This window comes from Thamnophis elegans, chromosome 9 (genome assembly GCF_009769535.1).
Source record: "Thamnophis elegans isolate rThaEle1 chromosome 9, rThaEle1.pri, whole genome shotgun sequence".
NCBI lineage: Eukaryota > Metazoa > Chordata > Lepidosauria > Squamata > Colubridae > Thamnophis > Thamnophis elegans.
Genome location: NC_045549.1, coordinates 56,539,488 through 56,557,462, shown reverse-complemented (window position 1 = coordinate 56,557,462; position 17,975 = coordinate 56,539,488). Strand labels below are relative to the sequence as shown.

General features: G+C 39.5%; 1 protein-coding gene across 2 annotated transcripts in view; it reads right to left on the bottom strand.

The window, feature by feature from the left end:
• Window positions 1-3,843: 3,843 nt before the first annotated feature.
• The window catches only part of TAPT1 (transmembrane anterior posterior transformation 1), an 81,813-nt gene continuing 67,681 nt past the window's right edge, over window positions 3,844-17,975 (bottom strand). For both annotated transcript variants that reach the window (XM_032224456.1, XM_032224455.1), the window contains 5 exons: window positions 13,443-13,502; window positions 12,313-12,381; window positions 11,423-11,499; window positions 9,715-9,875; window positions 3,844-6,478 (listed from right to left, as the gene is read on the bottom strand). In XM_032224456.1, the coding sequence (XP_032080347.1) occupies window positions 6,255-6,478; window positions 9,715-9,875; window positions 11,423-11,499; window positions 12,313-12,381; window positions 13,443-13,502 (591 nt within the window). In that variant the 3' untranslated portion in view covers window positions 3,844-6,254. The remainder of the gene's footprint in view (window positions 6,479-9,714; window positions 9,876-11,422; window positions 11,500-12,312; window positions 12,382-13,442; window positions 13,503-17,975) is intronic.

The following is a 17,975-nucleotide window of genomic DNA, read 5'->3' as shown; positions in this document are numbered from 1 at the left end:
ATATATCAAATTTTTACTCTAAGATTAACATTTGTCTACATTATTTCCATAATCCCATATCTAATCATCAAAGCACAGATCAACTTTTCATTTCAGTTTCTCACAAAAAGTCCAGTAATGATTCATATTGCTTTAATCACTATTTGTTAAGGAAACCATAACTGATATATTTAATTGCACAAAAATAAAACAGGAATGGAAAATCCTAAGATGTGGCAGGCTTGAGCCCCTAATACAACAATGGCTTCCAAGCTTGACAGGCTTCCCACCCTCAATAGAAGTGTGTGTCATGTAATGAAAGTAACACAGGGGGTTCATCAGATACCTAAGCGCTCTCCCCCCTCCCCCAGGGGGACCCTTTGGATTAGCAGGGTATTTGTCATGAATTGTTTAATTAGTCTTCCTGCCTTCACATTCCAGCTTTTTACCCACGTAGCTTCTGACAAAGGGTACCCTTGCCAGTGAACTAAGTATTGTAATTGACCCCCATACAACCTGGTCTAGAATGTTTTTCACTTCATAATGGTTTTCCCCTTGCACTACTATAGGAGGAAGTGGGGCCCGGGTCCGAGGCCTTAACCTAGATCCCAGGGCCAGTTTTAGTAGGCTACAATGAAGCACAGGATGTATTTTCCTTTGAATGCTGGGGAGATTAAGCTGAACTGTCATTGGATTGATCACTTTCACTATTGGGAATGGGCCTGAGAACCTAGGTCCCAATTTCTTGGTAGGCAATCTTAGCCATATATATTTGGTGAACAGAAAAACTTTGTCTCCCACTTGGAAGAGGGGATGAAAGAAACAATGCTTATCTGTCTGTTTTTTATATTCCTCAGCAGTGTCTGCTAGTGCTTTCTTCATATTCTTCCAACTCTTCCTCAAAGGCTTCATCCACTCAGTCACGGTCATCGAAGAGGGGAGGCTCTCTGGGTAGTTCTGGCATGGGGACAAATTCAATGCTGCTGGTGACTTGGAAGGGGGTTAGTCCGGTACTGCTATGCAGTTTTGTTATAAGCCACTTCTGCAAACGGCAATACGTCTGCCGAGTTCTCTTGCTGGTAATCCACATAGCATCGTATATATTGTTCCACCATGGTGTTCACTCTCTCCTCCGTGGCATTAGTACTTAGATGAAAAGCTGAGCTAAGTCCTTGTGTGGATCTGACTGATCTCAAGAATTCCCTCCAGAAATTAGCTGTGAACTGGACCCCTCAATCCGAGATGATTCAGCGGGGAATTCCATGTAGTCGGTAGATGTACTTGATGAACAATTTAGCTAGCTTCTTCACAGAAGGCACTCCGGAGCAAGCAACGAAGTGTCCTTGCTTGGAAAATAAGTCAATTACTGTCCAAATGACTCTGTTTTCCCCATCTCTGGAAGTTCAACTATAAAATCCATTGCCATGTCTTTGGAAGGTCTGCTGGGGCTTCCTACTTGTTGAAGGAGCATTTTGTGAACAAATTGTGCCTATTAGGTTTATATTAGGTTTACACAAACACACACATACTTTGTCATTGTACATTACACATACAACGAAATTCACATAACACCCAGAGACCAGTCACAACACCCATAACAATCCGCAAACACCCACCAAGAAAAAAACTCCGCCCCTGAACCACCCGAACATCCACATAGCAGACCAAGTAGTACTGACCAATAGCTCACTGATGGTGACCTTTAGTTCATTGTTGAGTGCAATTATAGCTCTGGGATAAAAACTATTCAGAAGGCGTGTGGTCCTAGTTTGAATTCTGTATCTTCTGCCAGAAGGCAACAGTCTAAAAAGATTATAAGCAGGATGGGAAGAGTCTCTGAGGATGTTATGCAACTTCCTCAAACAGCGAGATGTGAAGATGTCGTCCAGGCTGGTAGCTGGAGCCCGATGCTATTCTGGGCAGTTTTAATAATTCTCTGTAGAGCTTTTTTGTCTGCTGCAGAGCTGCTCTCATACCATGCAAGAATGCCATATGTCAGGACACTCTCAATGGTGCTGCAATAGTAGGACAGAAGTAGATGCTGAGATAGATTTATCTTCCTTAGCATTCTCAGGAAGTACAGCCTCTTCTGTGCCTTCTTCATAAGCATGTTAGCATTCATGGTCCATGAGAGGTCCTCTGAGATATAAATGTCCAGAAATTTAAAGTTACCAACTCTCTTCACCTCCTCGCCATTTATGTACAATGGTAAATGTACACCTCTCTTTTTCCTGAAGTCAATTATAAGTTCTTTAGTTTTTTGGGTGTTAAGTATAAGATTATTTTCTTTACACCACAATGTCAGCCTTCCTTCCTATAAGCAGACTCAATGTTCTTATCAATGAGCCCCACCACTGTTGTGTCATCCGCAAATTTAATAATTGTGTTGGTGTTATGCAATGAGGTACAGTCATGTGTGTACAAAGAATAAAGGGGCTTAGCACATAACCCTGGGGGGCTGCTGTACTTAATATCAGAGTAGAAGAATGGTGAGATCCCATCCTTACTGACTGTGGCCTATCTGTCAGAAATTCCTTTATCCATAAACAAATCCTCTGATTTACACTTATTTATGTAACTGGATACTTGATTTAGTTATTGTAGGCCCATTTTGTGTGAATTGGAAGTGTTTCCAATTCCATCTTCTTGAGTACAGGTTCCCCACAGAGTTATTTCTTGAGTCCGTACCAGTGGTGGGTACCGGTTCAGACCAGTTGGCCAAACCGGTAGTGGTTTGGTGGCCTGGGTTGCTGGAACGGGCAGCGACCCAAGCCTGCCATGCCCCCGAACCGGTTCCCCGGGCAGTGCCACTATCTTGTTTTTTCAACTTTCAGAACAATTTTAATTGCACTGTGTATCAAGCATGCACGCATGGAGCACACACACGAGCGAACCAGCAGTACTACCTGCCGGAACCCACCCTTGGTCCCTACTGTTTATCTTGATGACCCATGACTGCTGGGCCAAGTGTGCTATGAATCATATTGTGAAATATGAGGATGACACAGCAGTGGTGGTCTTCTCCGGGATGATAGTGGAGATTCTTATAGGAAGGTGAAGACTTTGATGGACAGGTGTAATAAAATAACCTGGTTCTGAATGTTAATAAAACAAAGATCATCGTTGATTTTAGAAAGAGCCAGCATAATCACACTCCACTTTCTATCAAGGCTGCAGCTGTGGAGATGGTCAACAATATTAAGTATTTAGATACAGATAACTAATAACCAGACTTGGTCTCTTCATACGTTATTTTTAATGAAGCATACAAATCAGCGTTTGCATTTCCTGCATCAGTTGAGGAGAGCACATCTTTCTCCTTATATCCTGGGCACTTTTTACAGAGGCATGAGAGCGTTTTAACAAACTGTATCACTGTTTGGTTGGTACTAGCAGTCCCTCAGATAGAAGGTCCATAGAGTGGTAAGGACAGCTGAGATTATAGGAAGCTCACTTCCTGTTATTCAGAATACTGCTTATAAGCACTATGTGCTCAAAGCATTGTTAGAGAGCCCACACACCCACTTCATGGTCTGTTTCTGTTGCTTCCCTCTGGGAAGAGGTTTTGAAGTATTTATAGCAGCAGTACTAGATTCTGCAACAGATTTGTTCACTATGCCATCTTGTAAACTCGCAGGATTCTTTTCCCCCCACCATGTATATGTATACATTCGAACTAGACTGTTATGGTTCTGTGTGTCATATATGTTGGTGTATGTGGCTATTTGCATAATGGTTATCCTTTGAGAGCTGAATGCAAAGAAATTTCACTTTAATGTATGCTGATTAGTGTACATTTAAAATCACAGTAAAATTCTATTGTCTTCTATTCATATTGTATTTTCTATTTTGTTTATAGTACACTGCTCACAGTCAGTTTGGACTTGGGTGGGACTTAAATTGAGTTAATTAATTTCATTTCTGTAAAGGCTTGATGCTCTTTAAAAAGTTCAAAGGCAGGTCTGGTTATTTCACTCTATTCTCATCAATTCCTAGATTTATTTGATTCATGAATATATCTGCATTTGGTTGTATTGCAGGATTTGGTTTAAATAGATAAGATTGTATTTATTTACTACTTTCTGAGTTGAGAACAAAGCTTTGTTAAAGTGTGTGTGTGTGTGTGTGTGTGTGTGTAAGCGATAGATAGAGAGAGAGAGAGAGAGGGAGGGAGGGAGGGAGGATATTGAATGATTAAAAGTTGATTTGTGTTTGATGAGATATATGCTGCATAAAAATCTTAGGTGGTGGTAATGAACCAATTCTAGTAAGTGTAATCAAAATCCTATCATCAAAAGAATACAAAATAGAGGAAAAAAGTAGGATATCATAATGAACCGGGGGGGGGGGGGGTGTTAAGATTTTTTTTTAGTTGAAATTATGTCTAGTTCAACAGATTTCAGGTCAATTTTTGCTTTCTTAGAACGAAGAAATGCTAAAAACAGCTTATTTTCCCAACAGACTGATGCCAATAGAATTTTAGCATCCGATAAAACCAAAAGGGCCTTAGCCAGGATTCTAGCCAAGAAATATAGAGCTTCAACAGCACAAGAGAACATACAGATCCTCTTTGTAGTCAGAGATACATGAACCTGCCAACAGCATTTTCCACATGAACATGGACAACCCATCAATCTTTAAGGCTCCTGCTGGAAGAATTGTATCTCCTATAAGTGTGTACAATACTTGAGGATGGATGGATCTGAAGTAAAACTCAATTTGCTTCCTCATCCTTCAAATTCTAGCAAAAAAGCTGGGAGTCTTGAATATGTGGTTGCTGTTTTCTTTTGTAAACAAAGGCTACAAAATTTAGTTTTTATTTTGACACACAAGATGCAATTATAAAATCCATACATAATTGTTTTACAAGGAAAAGGTCATTCCAAGCTTCCTTTCAGCTACATTTAAATAAAATCAAATTACAAGATTTAACAAATGTTCTGAATTTAATTTTAATGAATCAAATTTGTCAGAAGCAGTACGTTTATGAAATTAATATCTTGTAAACTTCAACTTCAAGCTTTATATTTCTCCCAAAATGTTCTCTTAAGTTGAGAAGCTGGTCAAAGGAGGTTGGCAGCATGAGGAGAAAATTATTAGAAACACTTGACTATCCATACTGCCTTCTTTCTTGGAACCTGCTTGTCAGGATACCATTCCCACATATTCATCCTCTCAACTTTGGGGAAATAATAAATGTATTCTGGACTTCAAACATTTGTTTTGGCCACTCTGCAACAGCTAAGAAGTAAGTTGCCAAAGATTTGCTTATTATTCAACACACACAATTTTGCTTTTTATTTAAAAAAAAAAAAGACACTTGATATTGCATTGTGTTCCTTAGGCATTGAGGATAGAGAAGAAAGGAGCACCTTGAGTATAAATTTGCTCTTAAATATGTGGAGCTAAAAAGAACCATAATTCTTGTCTTAATCTTCTGTGCACTCCTCTATACGCATCAAGTGAAGCTGCTTCGTATTTCAAAACGCTAGTTTCATAAAGCTGGTTTTCAGGAAAATCTATTTGAGTCTGTCATTTTGGCAACATGCAGCTTTTCCAGCCAAAGCAAAAAAAGAAATAATCTTCAGTTGTTTGACATATAATGCAAAGAAAATAGTTGCACAGTGAATAGGCTGGCAGCTGGAACTGAAGCCTACTGATTTCTACCTTGATACTTAAAATGCTGAAGAGCAAAGATAAGCTCCTGACTTCTTGTTCCTTCAAACTTTCAACTCTTTCCTTGTTATGATCAATTTCCGATTTAAAAGTTTAAGATTTAGGATGAAAACAATTAATAGAAAATCTTAAAGGATGGTCCATTTTAGTTAGATGAAATGCATTTTGAGCCATCACCTGGGGGTAAGTTTATCCTGATTATTTATTTTCCTGTAAATCGGGGAAAAAATGGCAAGAAGAGAGGTGCTTCTCAAGAACTTTTCAAAATTCTCTGTTCCAAATTCTCTGGCAAAACGAAGTGTGAAGGAAGCACAGATTCATACAGGAAAAGGGTTTTAAAGGTAGGTCACTTTTCAGAAAAGCGACACTGCAGCTCTGTCCAACTGTCAATGGTTTCTTCTTTTAAAAAAATCATTTTTCAAAATACCAAGGTTACAAAGCTGACACTTGATCCATTTTTCAAGCCAACTTACACCCTTGTCAATAGATTTGTTGTTGATAATTTAAGTTTTAAATAAATATTGGTATGCCTATTTGGCATCTGTCTGTCACTGACTGCCCTTTCTGTTCCAACTGTTCAGTCTCCCACTCACAGACTGCTAGTCAATTCGATTTCCACAAATGGTAAACCTGTCTATCTCCAACAAATCTTTCTTCGTGGATTTGGATTCTGCGCTGTCTTGGCATATGTCTTTCTCATCTCCGTCAGGAGTGGTCAGAAATTGGTCAGAGGGGCTTGTCACCAGTTGGGGGGCTACATTTTCCTTTGGTTGCACAGGCTGACTGGTCACTGAATCAGAGAAGCCTTCCTCAGTGGAAAGTCCTGTGTAAAATATAAGCACAAATTCATTTTGTTGTCTTTATTTAGATCACTGTAGCTACCCACTCAAAAAGACTCTAGTTCAGTGTCTACCAATAAAATATATTTCAAAGGGGAGGAAAAAGGGGAATCCAAGAACAACAAACACCCTTATGGCATTTTCAAGACTAACAAATGGATTGCAGTCTTCTTCATCTGATACAAAGGTGCCATCACACTTTTCATTGGGTTTTCTGCAACAGTGCAATATAAGCACCTTGTCTCAGGGAAGACACAAGACAACTCAAACTACTTTGTCATACATTTTCTTTGGTTTGCTAATGATAGTGTTCCATACTAAGTCTGATTTTTGGGTTCTTTGATGATGTATGATTCCATTCATGTAAGACCTTTCAGCCAATAAATAGGCAAGCATGAAGGCGTATAGGCATTCATGACGTGAAGTCTTGAATGTGGTTTGAGTATCCTTAGCAGGTAGAACAACTCATTACACAAAAATGTAAGATGAAGCTTTGTCTCCATTATCGTAACAATAGGAACTCTTAGCACAGGACAGCATAAAACATGTGTTCATTCAATAAGGGACCTTTACAATTAGAGCATATAATTATGATCACTAATTTGGAAAAGCTTTAAAGATCACATTAAAGAATTACATCTTATTGAAGCTGGTGGTCTTTAATCAAATAGGAAACTTTCCAATCAGAGATGATGGGAGGAAAGGGCCATTTTCCCCCAAATTAGTTGGGGGTACCACTTTTTACTCCAATCTTGGAACAAATGAGATTGTTTAAGTGACACTGTTCTTGCAGCTTGCTTTTTTGTTGGTTTCCTAGATCACTTATTATCTATTTATTCCTGCAGTGAAAACTGAAAAAGCAAATTAGCAAATCAAATGGAAGGTACAATTATCATTTGCTAGAGCCCCTTGAAGAGAGGAAGGGAAAAGAAAGAACATGCAATTACTTACCATATTTTTCGGACTATAACACGCACTAAGATTTTGAAGAGGTAAATTTTTTAAAAACGTTTTTGCACTCTACAGACCTCCCAAACCCTCTGCACATCTAGTTTTTTGTGAAAAACATGGCCTGCAGAGAGTTTGAGAGGTCTGCAAAGTGCTCCTGGGGGCTGCCCCCCCCAAAAAACGAGCAAAAAATGACCCATTTTTCACAAAAACGGCATGCATAGGCTTTGGGAAGCTTGTAGACTGCTCCTGGGAGAGGGCAAAAATTAGCAAAAAAATGGCCCATTTATTGCTCGTTTTTGCACTCCCCAGCCCCCCAGGAGCACTTTGCAGGCCTCCCAAACCCTCTGCACGTCCATTTTTGCAAAGGGGGTGGGGTTTCGGGAGGCCAAAAATGCTGTATTGAGTGTATAAGACGCACCCAGATTTTCACCCTCTTTTTTGGGGGGGGGGAGGTGCACCTTATACTCCAAAAAATACAGTATGTTTGGGACAGAAAACCATTTTGGGACTCAGAAAATAATTGCTGCTTCTTTGACAGGTAAGCTGTACACTCATATTAAAAACTGTGCCATGGGGAAGTTAGACTTTTGAACTGCATCCTGAATATTATCCCTGAAGTTTTTACAATGCAGATGGCAAAAAGTTGTGTTTCATTGAGCTTTGAAAATGCAAAAGTCTGCCTTATGAAGAAGAAAACTTAATGCAACTGTCAGAGAAAGGCATTTTATATTGGCTGCTGTAATGTTCATGGCTGATTTTGAAAATAATGCATTGCTCTGACTTGTTTTTTTAAGTGGGCTCACTTTTAGGACTGCTTGTATAAAGAAAGATGAAAAAACAGGCGGAGAGTATTTCATTGTTTTATGGTGGGATTTTAATGTTTATTTTAATCTTGCCCTTAAAAATTGTTTCCTTGGCCAATTTTACTGTCACAGGTAGGGCCATGTAACCTATCACCTTACTTCTTTGCATGCATGCCTGTGTGAAAAGCAAGTAAGGAAGGTATGTGTTATCACTATTCTCTATGATGGTATACCTGATACATTTATGAAATATTTGCCTTATCAAAACACAAGGTAGTTGAAATACTCATTGTGGAGTCACTCTATTCAGAGTTTGGAATAAACCCGTTATTCTTCTTTGATGCTTCCTAGCAGCACAAAATTAGCTACTGTTTGTACTGATTGAGACTTCATCAAGATATTCTGACTACCAAGATTGTTCTTTTTACTTCTACCATGTTTCCCCAAAAATAAGACAGGGTCTTATTTTCTTTTTACAAACAAAATATGGCTTGGGCCTTATTATGAGGGGAGGGTTTATTGTTTTGGGGTTGCTGGGCGGCTGCTCTCTTGTGAGCAGGGCACAGTCTCATGGGCGAATGGCTGTGTTGTGCTGTCAGCGCAACACAGCAGCCATGAAGCAACCACACTCATGAGCAGCCACCTGACAAACTCCCTTTCCAGCCGGGCACAGCGCCGTTCAATGACCTAGGGGTATTGCCAAGCCGCGTGAGCGCCCGTTCGCTGCCACCCGGCTCCCGCGGCTTGGGAAATGGCAGTGAATGGCGCTCTGCATGGCTGGAGAGGGGGGTTGCGTGAGCGGCTGTTCCGTTGTTGCTCGCGTGCTTCCCAGCCTCACGATGCCCTGGCCCAACTCTCTCCACAGAGCCAGGGGACCTCTGCTGCCGCCGCCGCCACATGGCTTTTTCTGCGGCTTCCAAACTGAGTCTTCCAAACTGAGTCTTCTGGCAGTCGCCACTCTGGGCGTATGCTCTGTGATTGTGGGCCAACTGCCAGCAGAGAGTACAACCATAGAGCGTACGCCCAGAGCGGCCACTGCCGGAAGAGTCAGTTTGGAAGCCACAGAAAAAGCCATGCGGCAGCGGCGGAAGTCCCCTGGCTCTGCGGAGAGAGCTGGGCCAGGGCATCGTGAGGCTGGTAGGCTCTGCCTGGCTGGAGGTGGAGGGATGTCCAGGAGGGTTATTTGCGGGGGAGGGCTTATATTTTTTACCACCAGAAAAATGTGGCATTATCAGGACATGTTGTAATTTCGGGGAAACACGGTATGTAGAGTGATCTGAGGACTCTGAAGCAATAAAAGGACTGCTGAGGGTTCATATGCACTTCAAACCCTGCAAAATTCATTCTTCTTAAGAGGAAAAAGTCTAAAGCTGGTTTTATTCAGAACTATTCAGATTTAGCTCCTTAGATGCTACCACTCATGCCTCTATTTAATACTGGAATCAGCATTTTGACATTTTACTTACCTTGAGGAGACTTGTACTTGCTCTGTGCTTTGCCACCAGATTTTCCTGGGGTGCTGGAAGGAGGTGGGTTGAACAACTTCTCCTCCATGTTTGCTTCTTTGACATAATGGCAGGACTTTCCCAGCAATACAATGCTGTTAAGTACCTTAAGTGATATTAAACTGAAAACAATAAGTGCACAGGATTAGATATCATGGCCTGAGTAGGTTCACCTCCCCCAGAGGCTTCCTCAAGCTGTTTATTAGGACAACACATAGACACTATTTTAATCTGCTGTGCATTAACTAGAAATGTAGAACAAACTTATTAAATTTGTGCCAGGGAGCCTGGATTCATTTTGGTAAAGAACTTGATGTGCGTCCAAGAAGGGGCTTCAGATGAGTTTGACTACCTGGACCAGGCTGTGTGGACAAATGGTCCTGTTTTTTGCAAAAAGCTGGCTGAGGCAGATGAAGAACCACTACCAAGCTACCAGTGCTGTTCTTAAAGATGAGGAGGCAGATGCTACTGAGTCCAACTTCAAGGAGGCCTCCCAATAATTATCATGCAGTATATTACCATCATATTCGAACATCAATACCCTGCATTATTGAGTGTGTTGGGGCAGCAGGGCAGGCAAACATGCATTCACACAACTTTCCCTGTATTTCCACACTCAAGAATAGAGAGGTTTATACCTGCCATGTTCAAATCAGCTGGATAAGAGCTAACGATGATAAAATGTTTTATTTTATGATTTCCCATTATTATTCATCATGAAATTCCCTCTTCAATAGTTTGCCAAGCCTGGAAATCTTAACTAAATCATGAATTGGGCACTGATACCAAGTTATGACATCAAGTGTAATTAGTGGAAAATTAATTCCATTAAAAGTAGCAGCATTTGCTTTCAAAATAAAGGTTATGGTGGGCAACACTTCTGTGAAATACATTTTACCCTCTTTAGAAATGTAACTTTCTAGAGATGGGTGGCACAAAAATTCAATAAACAAACAAACAAACAAACAAGCAAATCGGAAGCATGTTTTAAAGTGGTAGTTGACTTTTGGAAAGAGAAAATAAACATATTAAGAACTTATTGTCCAACCTTGGAGACATAAACATCTTATCTTTTAAAACAAGAATTTTATGATTCTTGACTAATGTATCTTGTCTTTTTATCTACATTGAGAGCATATGCACCAAAGACAAATTCCTTGTGTGTCCAATCACATTTGGCCAATAGAGAGTTCTATTCTGTTCTATGTGGCTTTCAACTATTGAGCAGTTTGCAGAATTGATTATTCTAGATCAATCATGGATGACTAATAAATCATGGCATCAGTTTATTAATATGTGTATGTCTGTAAGTATACATATCTTGTACGCTTTTCTTTTCTTTTTTTCTTCTAATTTTGTATACTCTTTTTCATCACATATTGTATTTAATTAATGAAAAATATTTTCTTAAAAGCTCAATGGACAAAGTATATTTAACCTGTGTGATTAAGCAATAATAATCACGATTAAGAAATTTTAGTTCTAAACATTTTATTTATATAGTAAAACCTTAAATCTTTGTATTTAATATTTTATTACCAACTCTATGGTGCTGATATATTCTTAATAACAAAATGGAACTTTATTGTAAGAACTTTTTATGTTTCATGTTTTGGTATTCTGATATACCTACAGATAAGCTTTACACAATTATTTGATTTACACTTACCCACAACAGAAAAGAATTACACAGGAATAGGACAAGACCCCTTGGACTTTTACAGAACTTGTAACAACTCTGATAAGCTAGAAAGAGAAATAACAGGGAATTACTTCTGAGTTATTATTATTAATTATTTCTGAAAAGGCATGGGTCAGACCTGCAGTTATATTCCTTTTGGGATCTTTGGCCTGTCACTCTTTTATTTTCCTATGCTATTTCATTAGTGTAGTAATTGGGAGGGGGAATAGTAAGGAGTAGAGTTGTAGAATGTATTGTTGTCGTCCCTTTCTAGAAGCTCAAGGTCATCTTTTGTCTCTGCACCTCTGATCTGACCGGAACTAGATGGGTGGAAATGCCAGTGTGGGTGAAGAAGATTGGACCATGTGATAGATTTATGGGTGTGGGGATAAGATCATGAACTTTCAACTGGGTGGAATCCCAGGAAGCTTTACATTTGGGATTTCCACAGATGTGCCAACATGTCTGTCTTATTAAATTGGAACTTTAAGGATAGCTCTGCCTTGGACTCTGATTTAATTCTGCATGATATTTGGAATGCTGACAGCATGAATGTGTAGTTGAAATTGTTTAAGTTATTTTAAATATAATTTAACATTTAAGATACCCCATGTTAAATTATTTTAACAGATAGCAGAAGCACACAATTTTATTTCAATAATATACAATAACCACACTCTAACCCAGGACAGAGGGCCATCTCAATTTAACCTGAAAATCTTGTTCACCAAGTCCAAAATTACAGTATAGAGTTATCCAAATTTTAAAATAAGAGTCAATATTATTTTATTTTTATTAACTAACATGCTCAGGAAAATATTATTTGATCCCCTGGGGCAATTTTCACTAGGTACTATGTGGGGAAAAACATGACTTACTAAAACAGCCAGTGGGAGTGGAATAAAGCCCATTCTCCTGGATACAGAGTCACTGTAATCTGTATATGCCTGAAGGTAGAGAGCAGAGAGCAAACTATGAAAAAAGCACTGGAACAGGCAAAACATTGAAGTACTATGAAGTCTTGGAAGTCTGTTTACGGAATTGCAAATTACATATTATTACCTTACATTATTACATATTGCAAATTTATTTACTTTAAATTCAAACTCATAAAGAGAATTAAAAGTCAGTTCACAACTGATCAGCATATATTAGTGGTTCAGGGGCAGAACTTGGCTGAAAAAAGCCAAGGAAATTTGATGGGGTTAGTACTTTGAAGGGAGAGCATCAGGAAGCAATAAATCTGCAAGCCACCCTGAGCAGTTGAAGTAAATACTGGAAGAAGTAAATGGCCATCTGTTTCCATAACTGTTGCCACAAAAGTGACAAAAATATGTCCATTTTGTCATTAGGAGTATTTTTGACACTTCTAAATTATCTAATGGAAGGCCCTGGGATGGATCATACAAATTAACAGGTACAGCATTGAATGGTTTTAAAACTAGGTTTAATTACTTCCTATAATATTTTATTCTTAGTTCATTATGACATAAATAGTGCAAGTGAAAGGCATTTCCTAGGAATACTGGAAATTAAATCAGGTGCTTGTGGCCACAGGGATGTCCTTGGAAGTTCAACTTCACACAGAGATCCAAGTTACATATAACAATAGCAATAGCAGTTAGACTTATATACCACTTCATAGGGCTTTCAGCCCTCTCTAAGTGGTTTACAGAGTCAGCATATTGCCCCCAACAATCCGGGTCCTCATTTTACTCACCTCGGAAGGATGGAAGGCTGAGTCAACCCTGAGCCGGTGAGATTTGAACAGCCGAACTGCAGAACTGCAGTCAGCTGAAGTAGCCTGCAGTGCTGCATTTAACCACTGCGCCACCTCGGCTCATCTATATCTACATATCTACATATGATGATCTCTCCAATTGCAATACTTTTCTAGTTTCTTCCTAATGTAAAATTAAATTGCAAGCAAATCTAATTAAATGTGCACATTTCTCAGTACTGAATTTTTTAAAAAAAGATTTGTATAAAACTACAAGCCAACACTTACATTTTTCTGCCGACTGCTAACAAAGTCAAAGGCAAGGCTGGCTTTGTATTCACTGTAAACCTGTGGACAGGAAAACAGGCAAATCCTTTTATTAGTCATTTGACAGATTAATAGCAGACACTTATTATTAGAGAGAAAAGATAAATGTGCATATGAAAACCCTTGAGTCTGTTTGCTTTTGAATATTCATGTAGCCAGGGACAGCATCTGCAGTAATCAAAATCCTAAGTCAGATGGAAATAACACTATTTGGTTGCTTCAATTGGACTAGGGATAATAGGTGGGGTATATGTTTGTGTTCTTAAAAGGAGGATAGAAGATGAGGAAGTGTGTAGATAATCCACTCAAAGGAACTAAGAAATATGCAAGAACCAAGTTTGTGGGCTCCAGGCAGGGATCAAAACCCTTTTTTGGGCTTGACATGCCCCTAATAACACCCAGACGTTTAATGTAGGTTTTCTTATCTTCTCTTTCTACACATAGGACAAATGAGCTGGGTGATTTGACGAAGAGAGAGAAATAACCATTCTGTAACCCGCTTTCAGTGAACAGCGCCTCTTCCCCCAGCCTGCCAGGTACAGACAGACCCTAACATTTCGAGGCTTCAAAGTCATTATAGTTGGAATTAGAGTACATAAATTATATTGTAAGATTATACTAAAATAGAAAATTTGGATTAAAATTTAGGGAGGTCTATAGTACAAGTTTTTAAATAAGGCCCCAAAATAAGATTCTGTTTTTGTCACTAAACCCAATTCAGGTTCACTATCAAAAATCTTGGGGATATGGAATAGTATGGCTTTCAAAACTTTGGGAGAGAAAATTAAGCCATCCACATTTTTAAAAGATGCTACGTAATTATTATGTGAATTATATCATATTAAATTTACATAACAATTATTATGTAAACTTATTAAATTCTTTTAGGGAATTTGCTAAGTTCCTTTATTAAATCATTTAAAGCAGCAACAAACTCATCCTCGATGTGAGCCTGCCTTCCACAGGGCATACAACACAATGAAAAAGAAAACCACTTTCCTTCTTGTTTATTTGTAAGCTGTTACAATTCAAATAAATTTTAAAAATAATGGTAAGTTGGAGAATGCTTGTGTTATCAGAATTTTGTCATCTTGTAGTTTAAAGACAGAGGAGCCATACCCTGCTGTTATGAAAGTATGGTGGGAATTCATTGCTGATACACTTAATTTAAGAACACTTTAAATATATCACAGTAGAAAAATAAAAACAATACAAAGGCTCTTATGAAGAAATAAACTTTACTGTCAGATTGTCATCTGAAGCTGCCATCTTCAGCTTCTTTGCTCCGCTGGCATCCTGCCAGAAACCAAAAAGGAGGGGGAAAAGGAATTTGGGGAAGCTAAGCTCAGGTTGTGATGGGGAAGACAAATGGAGAGGAGGGGGGAGGAGAAGCTGACAAGAACCAGAGGTGTCAAACCACAATAAGTCAATCCCCAAGGACACGTGGCCTGGGAATGGAATGCAAAACTACATTGAGAGGCACCAAACATCAAAGTGGTTTCCAAAACATTAAAATGGAATACTATTGGACACTGTTGAACTGGTCAAGGGGGGAGGGCCAGGGAAAGGGGGAAAATGTAACCATTGCATGGGAATATTCAGTTCTAGCTTTACTTTCATTGCAACCGCCTGACATTAGTAAAATAACCTGTACTTCAACCAAATGGAGTCAAGAGTCTTTCTTTCCAAAATGACTAAGTTGGAGCAGGTCTGACATTAAGCCCCTCCCTGGCTGGGATATAAGGAGGGGTCTGTGGGAGGTGCGGTTGTCGGAGACAATCATGCATACTCCAGAACATGTCCCTGCAGCGGATTCCTTGCCAGGATTTCCTTGCCACTATCCAGGTTGGTCAGGACTCTTTGTGTTGGGATTGAAGTGTTAATTGAAGTGTTCCCCCTTGCGGGGGAACTCAGAGACTGCTAAGGCTTGTGAATCACCTAAGGATGTGTGACCTGGAGCTTTGTCAGTGAATGCAGCTGTATTCCTGCCTTTCTAAATAAAAAGGGGTTTCTGCTCAGGAGTAGGCTGTTGAGTGGGGCTCGAGAAGGCTGGGTCAGAACACCATGCTGCCACTCCACCGTATGCTTCAAATGCAGAAAAAGAGGGGCACTGAGCAGCCAAATGCCAAGCATTGCACCAAACACAAAAAGCCAAATTCCTGTATCCATAATATAATAAAGGCCAAAACTGAGGATTTAGTAAACATTACAATACACATTGATTGCAGCAAGAATATACCTAGCACAGCACCAAAAAAGAGATATGTTGAATACATTATTAGACAGGGAAACTAAAATGGAACAATAAGCTGCAATGCTAAAATTGACAATATACACCCATCATGAAAGTTTCAATAGGAATATATTACATAGCTAGGCAAATTTAGACATATGTTTTAGAACTCAAATAGAAACCAACAACAATTAGTAAGTGTCTAAACCAGTGATGGGCAACCTTTTTGGCGTGGTGTGTCAAAAATCGGCAAAAAATCGAGCATAACTCGCGTTGTGTGTCACTTCGACAAAAACATAATTTTGCGCAATTTATAGTTTAAACTACAAAAATGTATAATTGCAATATATAATTGTATTTAATAAACCAAAAACAAATTATTTAACATACCTGCTTAGTAACTTCTTTGTTAAGCGCTTTTGCATGCTGAGCTATGGAGTGAGCAATGCTCAAACTTGCAGAGTTTAAATTTGTAGAGCCTTTCATAAATTTAAGGATGGAGTTAGATTGGCTCTTATAAAGGTGTAGCTTCCTGGAAATGTATTCCCTCCTTTCATCCTCACTTTTTTCCAAGAGCTGGGAATGATTAGTTTCAAAATGTCTATTTATATTCCACGTTCTGCTTACTACCGTTTCAGTACATAGAACGCAAAATGATCTGCCATTTTTTTCTATAATGCCATACATCTCGCTCCATGTCTCTTGAAAGGGTCGGCCACTGCCACTACCACTCCCTTTACTTAACCTTTGTTTTTTATTTTTTGGGTGCTCCATCAGTGGGCCAGTGACAGCAGATAGAATTATAGATAGCCAATTAGGGGTTAACTAGCCTAACAAGCTAACACAACCTCCCCCTCACTTATCTCAGTTATTGTGGGCAATTACAAGTCCATGGCACCCCAATATTTGCTGCTAATGGCGCTCACAGTTCCCGTTGGCACTCCGCTGTTCCCTGCTGTGGTGCGGTCGTAACCGACAGTCCCAGGAGTAGACTCTCTGTGCCGGCCTGACTGGAGAGAGGCGCGCACTGTTCCCGCGCTCCTCTCCTGCGGGTCCTCCCTCGCCGCGCTGATGACGTGTGTGCGCACGGCACGCACGCCTTACCAGCAGCCCCTGCGCTCAGAAAGGGGCGGCGGCGATACAGTAAGTGAGTGTGGGCGGGGGAGATCACACGTCCCCCCCCCTGTTCCTCCAGCACAGATTCTTTCATCCTCGGCGGCCGTGCAGGAGCCGAGGATGAATCGCATGAAATCCTGTGCGTGTCACCCCAAATGGCTACGCGTGTCAGCACTGACACGCGTGTCATAGGTTCGCCATCACTGGTCTAAACTGTGGTTCATGCTTGGGGATACAAATAAAAAGAAAGAGGTAGATAATTATTTTTTTCTCATTTTCACTAGGTTTTTATAAATTGAAATACAGTGTCATCTTGCTTTTTCATCTTTGTGCTTCAACATTTCCTTTTCCTATTTCTTTTGTACTTCAATTTTCTAACAAAAGACATATATTTTGTTTAAAAGGATAAATAAAGGGATAAATACAATTTTAAAAAACCATCAATCAAAAAAAAGTATAGCAGTTCTCAATTTACGACAATCACTTAGTAACTGCTCAAAGTTACAACAGACCTCCCCAGGCTACTTATGATCCAGATTCAAAGTTCCAATTTCCCTCCTCCTCCTCCTCCCCCAGATTGCATGATTGCATTTTGGGCACCTGGAATGGGTCAATAATTATGGCTATTTGCATCATCACATAATGACTGCAAATAACTTCATAACATTTGGCGTTATGTGGTGATCCATTTTGTGATGTTTTAGCTCAGTTATGTCTGTAAGTTGAGGACAGAAGTATTAATATTAGGCAGAGTTCTTTATTAAAATCTTGCTGAAGAACAGAACCAAGAGATAAGCGAATAAAAGGTGACAAAAAAAGTTAGTTTAGCTGTAAATCTGAGCAGAAGGAACAAGCGATTGCTGTATCTCTCTCCTATAATCAGCTTGGATTATTTTTCCATGTTTAACAACATAATCACCCCTGTCTTTTCCTATCCCCAACCTATGCTATCAGTTAAGTTTACAAGTTAGCTTTTAAGTTTTTAATATGCAGATAGTTCTCTATTTTGGTGTTTCTCAATCTTTGCAACTTTAAGATATGTGGACTTCCAACTCCCAGAATTTCCCAGCCAGCACTGCTCTCGAAAACACTGCTCCATAGTACAAAGATGTGGGAAGAACTCAACATAGGGAGCCTGCCTTTAG